Here is a 7,338-nt window from a genome sequence, read left to right on the forward strand (position 1 = left end):
ATATATATATATATATATATATATATATACACACACACAGAGTCATATCCCTATGTATATTATTATCACTGAAATATCTGTCCTACATTTCTGTACTATTATGTAAATGAGTTGTACCTAGCACAATTTTGGGATCTTTTTTAAAACGGGGGCCACATTTTTCATTAACGAAACACTTTGAAACTTGGAACACTGGTAGAATGTGTCATATAAAACAGCTTTTTCTCTTAGTCTTCTTTAAAAAAAAAGAAATCCATAAGTTATTCCATGTTAAAGTTGTCGTATTTCTGTAATTTCAACCAATCACTGACGTCCATTCAGCCGATATACATTAAGTGCCGACTACATAAACAAACGATTCTGAAACAATTAACCCTAACTCTAGGGTTAGGGTTAGGGTTAGAACAAAATTTAAAATGAAAAAAGCAAATAAAACGAAGGTATGGAGATTAAATACGCTTTACACCGCTTAATCAGCCAAAGGAGTAAATGTAAACAATTGAATACTTGTCAGTGATTGGTTGAAATTATCGAAATAAGACAATTTTTTACATGAAATAAATTCGAATACAAAAATATTTTTCTGTTCTATAACACAAAATAGATAAGTATTCGAAGTTTGAAAGTCTTTCCGTACCAAAAACACTACGTAAAACATTAATGAAAAATGTGGCCCCCGTTTTAAAATAGATCCCAATTTTGTTTACGTTTTGTAAGTAACTCTTTGATACTAATATTTGATAGCTTGTGAGAGAAGCAAGTGAATCTTGGTGACCCAAAACAAGAGTAAAACTAGTCAACACAATCTTCATTCCAAGCAGCTTCACCAAAACATTGTAGTAAACCACAATGCCAAATTTAGTAATGACATTAAATATGTATGAGTGATAATGTGTGATCATCATCAGCATTATTTTATGCCTGCTTTCGATACTGGTATGGATTGAGTGATTCAACAGAATCTGTCAATTTGGAGGACTATACTATGCACCAATGTTTCTGTGGCTCAATGCCTTCCCTAATACCACTGTAGAGAGTTACTGAATGTTTTCTTTTTCAAGGCAAAAGTGTGTTTGCATTGTAACTTGCAAGAATAAAGAGAGTCAAATGGAGCTCCCTGCAACTGAAAAGGAAGAGAGAGAGAGAGAGAGAGAGAGGTGATTTAGAGCAAGGTGGTGTGAGAGTAGAGCATGATGAGATGAACACTTGACTGTTGTGAGAGAGAGAATGTGGAAGGGACAGAGGAAAAGATTAATGTCAGGGATTACAAATTAAATTTATATAAAAACACACAAACATATGTATACAGAGACATTCACATACACAGAGAGAAGATATTGAACTAAGAATATCATCATAATTCAATATCCATTTTCCATGATGGTATGGGTTTGGATAGTACAATACGGGCTGGTAACCTGAAGGACTGCACCAAGCCAGATATCCTTCTAACGCCAGCAATTTTAGACAGTGTAGTGAATGCATTTTACATAGTACTGGCACTAGTGGGGTTAACCAAGTAACTTTGCAAGACAAGACACCTCGCCTGAAGTAAGGGAGCAGTAATGAGTGAAGTGGCTTAATGCCAAGTGACAAGATGTTTAAAATATGCCAGGGGAACAGGAACGGGTGTCAAGCTGTAGGGGAGACATTGGTAACTCTAGTTGGAAGAGAAGGAGAATAACAAAAAAATATACAAACCTGAACCAAATATCTAAGGGGTCATTACCCTGGTATGTTCTTAATTCTTCTTCAAATTGCCTGTAAAGACACACACAGAAAAGTTTCAATATGTTTGCTAATATTCAGGCTCAGAGAGACTTAATATCAGCATAACTCAATGGAAGTATCATTACATCGAATAATGCTAACAATACTGCATCATGAAGTTTTTTTTCCTCCCCAGCAGCAATATTTTTGGTATCACAGTTACCATATACCCTAAACTACACTTATTTGTACAATACAGCAAAAGTTACCTTTTACTTTCTGTTGAAATGAAATATTTCTGTATAACATTATCAAAATAATAGAAGTTGTGACAAGTAAAAACGAAGTTTTTCTTTGTGATAGCATGTCTTTTTCTAAAACTCATCTATGAAGAAAGGATGTCATCTATTCTTTACTAGGTAAACTCAGTCAAATGAAAGAATCTACATTTACAAATACAAGCATCGTCGGTTCTGGGTGTAATCGTAGAATAGAGTCAGTAATTATCTAGTGCTACAAAAACTGTAATTTCCTTGGATGTATACTTTTTAAGCATTGGAGGTTTTACATGTGAACAAAAGAAGTTAAAAAAAAAAAGAGATGTGGGATTTTTATGCTCCTGGTTTTCGTAAATTTTAAACTTCTGCTATCCCGCCTTATGACATCGTTCATGCGTTTGTACTGGGTTTTAGCTTTAGGGTTTTAGATTTTAGGGCAGGATTTTTCTCATGATAGAGTTGGAGGGACCAAGAGGATTGAAAAGGGTGCACACCAATTGTCACTTTTTATCTTTTGTTTGTTTCAGTCATTGGACAGCTGCCATACAGGGACACTGCCTTGAACAACTTCAAACAAATCAATCCCAGTACTTGTTCTAACGGTCTCTTTCGCCAAACTTGTAAATTATATGGATGTGTAGTCAAAGAAACATGGATTTTCAAGTGATGGTGAGAGACAGACACATACACAAATATATATATATATATATATATATATATATATATATATATATATATATATATATAATTATGTGTATTTCTTCTATCTTAATGAATAAAAATTCTTCTGATAGAATAAATGGGTTAATAGAAACCAATGTAGCAAAGAACACAAAATAACTGTGGTTTAGTTCCTGTTTTTAAGGCAGGAACTCCTTGAAATTTTGGGTATTTGAGTATATTTAAGAATTTAAGGAATGGAGAAAACGCATGTTAAAATTGCATACTTTATTCCTACACATGTTTCAAAGGATTACAACCTGTGTGATCCATAGGGATCTTTGATATTAAAATTGTAACCTTCTCATCAGGGAAAGCATGGGAATCATCTTAAACGTAAGACATTATGACCAATTATGAAAACAATAGATGGATAAGGTTATGACTTGATTCATTTGAAAAAAAAAAGTATGTAATTTTAACATGCTTTTTCTCCATTCCTTAAATTCTTACATATATATATATATCATCATCATCATCTTTTAACGTCCGCTTTCCATGCTAGCATGGGTTGGACGATTTGACTGAGTACTGGTGAAACCGGATGGCAACACTGGCCTCCAATCTGATTTGGCAGAGTTTGATTGGAGGCTGGTGTTGCCATCCAGTTGTTCTATATATATATATATATATATATATCCAACAGTCTTCTGTCGGTTATCTTTCACCAAATCCACTCATAAGGCTTTGGTCAACTGTATAAGATACTCCCAACAAGGAGCCATGCAGTGAGACTGAACCTGAAACCATGTGGTTGGGAAGCAAACATCATAGCATTAATTAACTTCCATTAAATGCATCATTTAATAAAATTGCAATGGTTTTCAACTTTTTAAACATGTCCAACATCATGAGAAAGACTGCCAAATCTTCGTTAATGAGAATGGGCAGGCAAAAAAATTTACAGATATGTTTTTAGCGAGGGTAAGGATCAGATGTTTCTTAGTTTCAAAATCACTTACATATATTGTCAGAAATACCAACCAAATCTACCTCAGATAACATATCTTACTCCCAGGGATATTTTCGAGAATTTAGTTCAAGATAACCCTAAAAAAATGCAGGACAGTCACAGGTTAGAGAATTTTCCTGACCACCAGTTGCTACTGTTTATCCCAAGTTGATCCTGATTGATTTAATTTCACCTATAATCAAAGGTAACCCAGCTATGATAACATCCTTTTGTCTATGAATAATGTACCTCAGACTGTGTTATCCAGTGTGTCCATCGTAAAGACAGTAGGGAATGAAGGAAACTTAGATGCTATTTCTAGCAGGTCGAGCAACTACATCAAGGTATTCTTATTGGTTTGAACTGACAACCATATGATTCCATAGAGTTAAATATACCAGAGATATGCTTTCCTATGTCTCATACTTCTGGTTTCTTATCACTGACCTTCACTGAAAGCAATATATTACACTTAACATCAGCAAAAACTTTGACCCACAGCCTGGCATGATAACATACCAGAAAACTAATCTTCAGACTATTTGTATTGATTTATGAGTTAGCTATAAATAGACGTTTGCTAAAATTAATCAATTTAGTCAAGCTTCTAGAACCTTCAGTAGAGCTATTTGTTTGGAAAATTCACAAAACTTGAATCTATTATTTATTTAATTAGACAGCAATTAATCAATTTTTCGATGTTTACTTTTTCAGTCTCAACACCAAGCATACTGTTAAGTGTGGTGGCATGATTTTCAGGAGTATTCAAAAGGCATGGCAGCCAGAATAAGAACGGCTTTAAAAAAAGTTCAGGAATTTATTAGCTCTGCTGGTAACAAGGGTTATTGCAGTGAGGCTATTGCTGAGGTTTGAAGCATCTCATTCAGATTTTCCAGTTCATGACCGCAGCAGCCTTACTATATATTACTAGAAAAAAAGCAAGGCCAGCTACACGAAATTAACTACTGTATTGCCATAAAAGGAATTAACACCTACATGGACATGATTAGACCAGCAAATCAGTTGGTGTGTAATTAAATAAACAGTAGACTCAAGTTTTGTGAATTCTCCTGCCAAATAATTCTACTAAAGGTTCTAGAAGCTTGACTAAATGTTATAAAAAAACTGGGATACTGAATTCACAAGCAGAACCTTAGGTGCAACACAGAACTGTCAATCAGTTTTGTGATAAGATATTCTCACTCTTTCTGTTTTAATAACCAATATTTTTATATAAATGACTAAAATATTTTATGCAATGAGGACTTTTAACTATCACATCCACTGCCATGTGCACCGTTTTATTCAAATAATTGTTATGCACATCTAAGTGCAAATGTTCCAGGTAATTGAAAAAAAAATGGAAACTTATCTCACCTTCACATGTAGCCTACCTAAAAGTGTGTATTGCCAATGACGATTTAATGACGAAACCCACTAAAACATGATGCTTGTATATAAGTTGCAAAACTGCATAGTAGTGAGACGTGAGTCTTGAAACAAATGAAGCAAGTACGCTCACTGGGTGGATTATGTAAATATCGTGTCGAGCGTGAAACTTCACAATATATGATAACCATTCATTAACTGTACCACAGGTTATTTATCCCATGTAATATTGATAATTAAAATTGATTATCCCATATAATATTGATTAATGTAAATTAGGAATGCCCAATTGGCAGATAAAATAGCCATAACGAAAGGATGCCCAATTTTCTTTTACTTTCATTCATTCCATTTCCTTTCATCGTGTACATAAAACGAAGAGATTCTGGTAATTCTTCAGATTAACACCCGCACGATTACCTAACCCTAACACTAATCCTAAAACCCTAACCCTAATCCTAACCCCCTAGTGAAAATCGTTCGGGTGTTAATCTGAAAAATTACCGAGATTCTTTCGGCATTTCTGAATCTACTCAGTATACGGGTTTGAAAAATACAGGATTTTTCTCCTGTAGATTAAAAAGTATAACATAGCGGCATTATAATAGTGGTTAAGAGATTTAAACCACAAACCGTTATATTCTTGATCGTAGAACATAATTACTCAAGAATGAAAGATAACCTGCTACTCTGCTACCAAACTTCGAAATTATTTACACATGATTTTATGTGAATGTGTATTTTTTTTTAATGCTAACACATCTTTATTTGTACTTAAATATATACATAAGGAGATAAATATAAGATGTTTCTTCGTGGTTGCTCGACCTACTAGAAATAGCAACCAGATCTTTCCTAAATCTAACGGTTTTAGAAAAGGATATTAGATTGCCTTAAATGCGTATCTGGAAAAGAAGATGGGATGGCTACGACTGGAATGCTTTTGATCATAGTTCATCAGAACTTTGCTCGATCAAGGCTGACCTAGAGCTTAGCATTAAATATAGAGCAAAACATTTAAATGTATCTTTATTTCTAAATATATCGTTCAATATTTGGCAATGTCCAAGGAGTGTCGAGCCTTCGACATACAATTTTTCTCTTAATTTTTACCTCATTTTTCTGTTCAAATATTTTTCCGTTATTTTAACTCTGGTTACACCTTAAATGCATTAATCCGCTTATCTTAAACTATTTCTGAAAACAATACCATAAGTCGGCCGCCAAATGAAGTCTCGACGTAATAGCTTAAGCATGATCGAAATAACAGGTACAACAACTTCAAATTACATTTAAGTTTCAAACAGAAAACATTAGTATTATCCAAACTAGCTACACTATGCCTTAGTAAATAAGTCAGGACATAAATGGCTGGAATGGAATATTTTTTAGACCGTATCATACATAAGGGCCCTGTCCATCAAATTACTGACACGAAACTAAACAACGATAACAAACAACAATATTAGTTTTTGTAACAAGAATAATAAATATCACACAACTCACTGCTTCGTAGCACGAGTCTGGCTAGCATGATCTCCTTTGGGTTGTAAAGCTGAGACGAGCTGTGAAACTGTTCGACCATTTTTCCGTGGTAAAACATTCTCTTTACTCAGTTCCCATTCCATGTCGCCAAACCGACTTCCTCAAGATAACAGAATAAATTTCAAATAACAAACTAATTTCATATTTGCTGCGGTGTCTTCTGATTGGCTGACCGAGTTAATTGTCGTAGAAGATGATTGGCTGTTGTTTATAATTACATTATCAGTTGGAAAGAAATCAGGAAAAACTAAATACCAAACATATAAAATAATTTTTTTAAGGTAAAATTTAATTTCGTATCAATAAAAGATAATTTTTGAGTCATTTTAATTTTATTAAATAATAATAATGACAATATGTATAAATAATGAATTTTTCTGATTTGATGGGCAGCACTTTTCATTTATGTTTTATGTAGTGTTTTTGGTACCGAAACACTTTCAAACTTCGTATACTTGTATATTTTGTGTTATAGAACAGATAAAAATTTTTGTATTTGAAGTTATTTCATGTAAAAAATTGTCGTATGTCGGTAATTTCAACCAATCACTGACGTCTATTGAGGTGAAAACAATTACTGCCGTGGAATGTAAACAACATGTTCTACCGGTGTCATGGGATTTTTTCCCTTGGATAAAATTAGTGCCGTAGTTAGCAAACAATAACTATCCGTCGTACTGTTATTTATGACATCGTTCGTGCGTTTGTACTGGTTTTAGCTTTAGGGTTAGGGTTCGGGTTGTA

General features: G+C 33.7%; 1 protein-coding gene across 2 annotated transcripts in view; it reads right to left on the reverse strand.

Moving 5' to 3' along the window:
• LOC106868041 (mitotic checkpoint serine/threonine-protein kinase BUB1) overlaps nt 1-6,766 on the reverse strand; it is a 61,283-nt gene extending 54,517 nt beyond the window's left edge. The window contains exons 1-2 of one of the 2 annotated variants that reach the window (XM_014913161.2): nt 6,556-6,766; nt 1,702-1,761 (exon numbers count right to left, since the gene is read on the reverse strand). In XM_014913161.2, the coding sequence (XP_014768647.1) occupies nt 1,702-1,761; nt 6,556-6,677 (182 nt within the window). In that variant the 5' untranslated portion in view covers nt 6,678-6,766. The remainder of the gene's footprint in view (nt 1-1,701; nt 1,762-6,555) is intronic. The other variant, XM_014913154.2, reaches the window with a different exon arrangement.
• Between the last annotated feature and the right edge of the window lie 572 nt (nt 6,767-7,338).

Source organism: Octopus bimaculoides, chromosome 9, assembly GCF_001194135.2.
Source record: "Octopus bimaculoides isolate UCB-OBI-ISO-001 chromosome 9, ASM119413v2, whole genome shotgun sequence".
Lineage (NCBI taxonomy): Eukaryota > Metazoa > Mollusca > Cephalopoda > Octopoda > Octopodidae > Octopus > Octopus bimaculoides.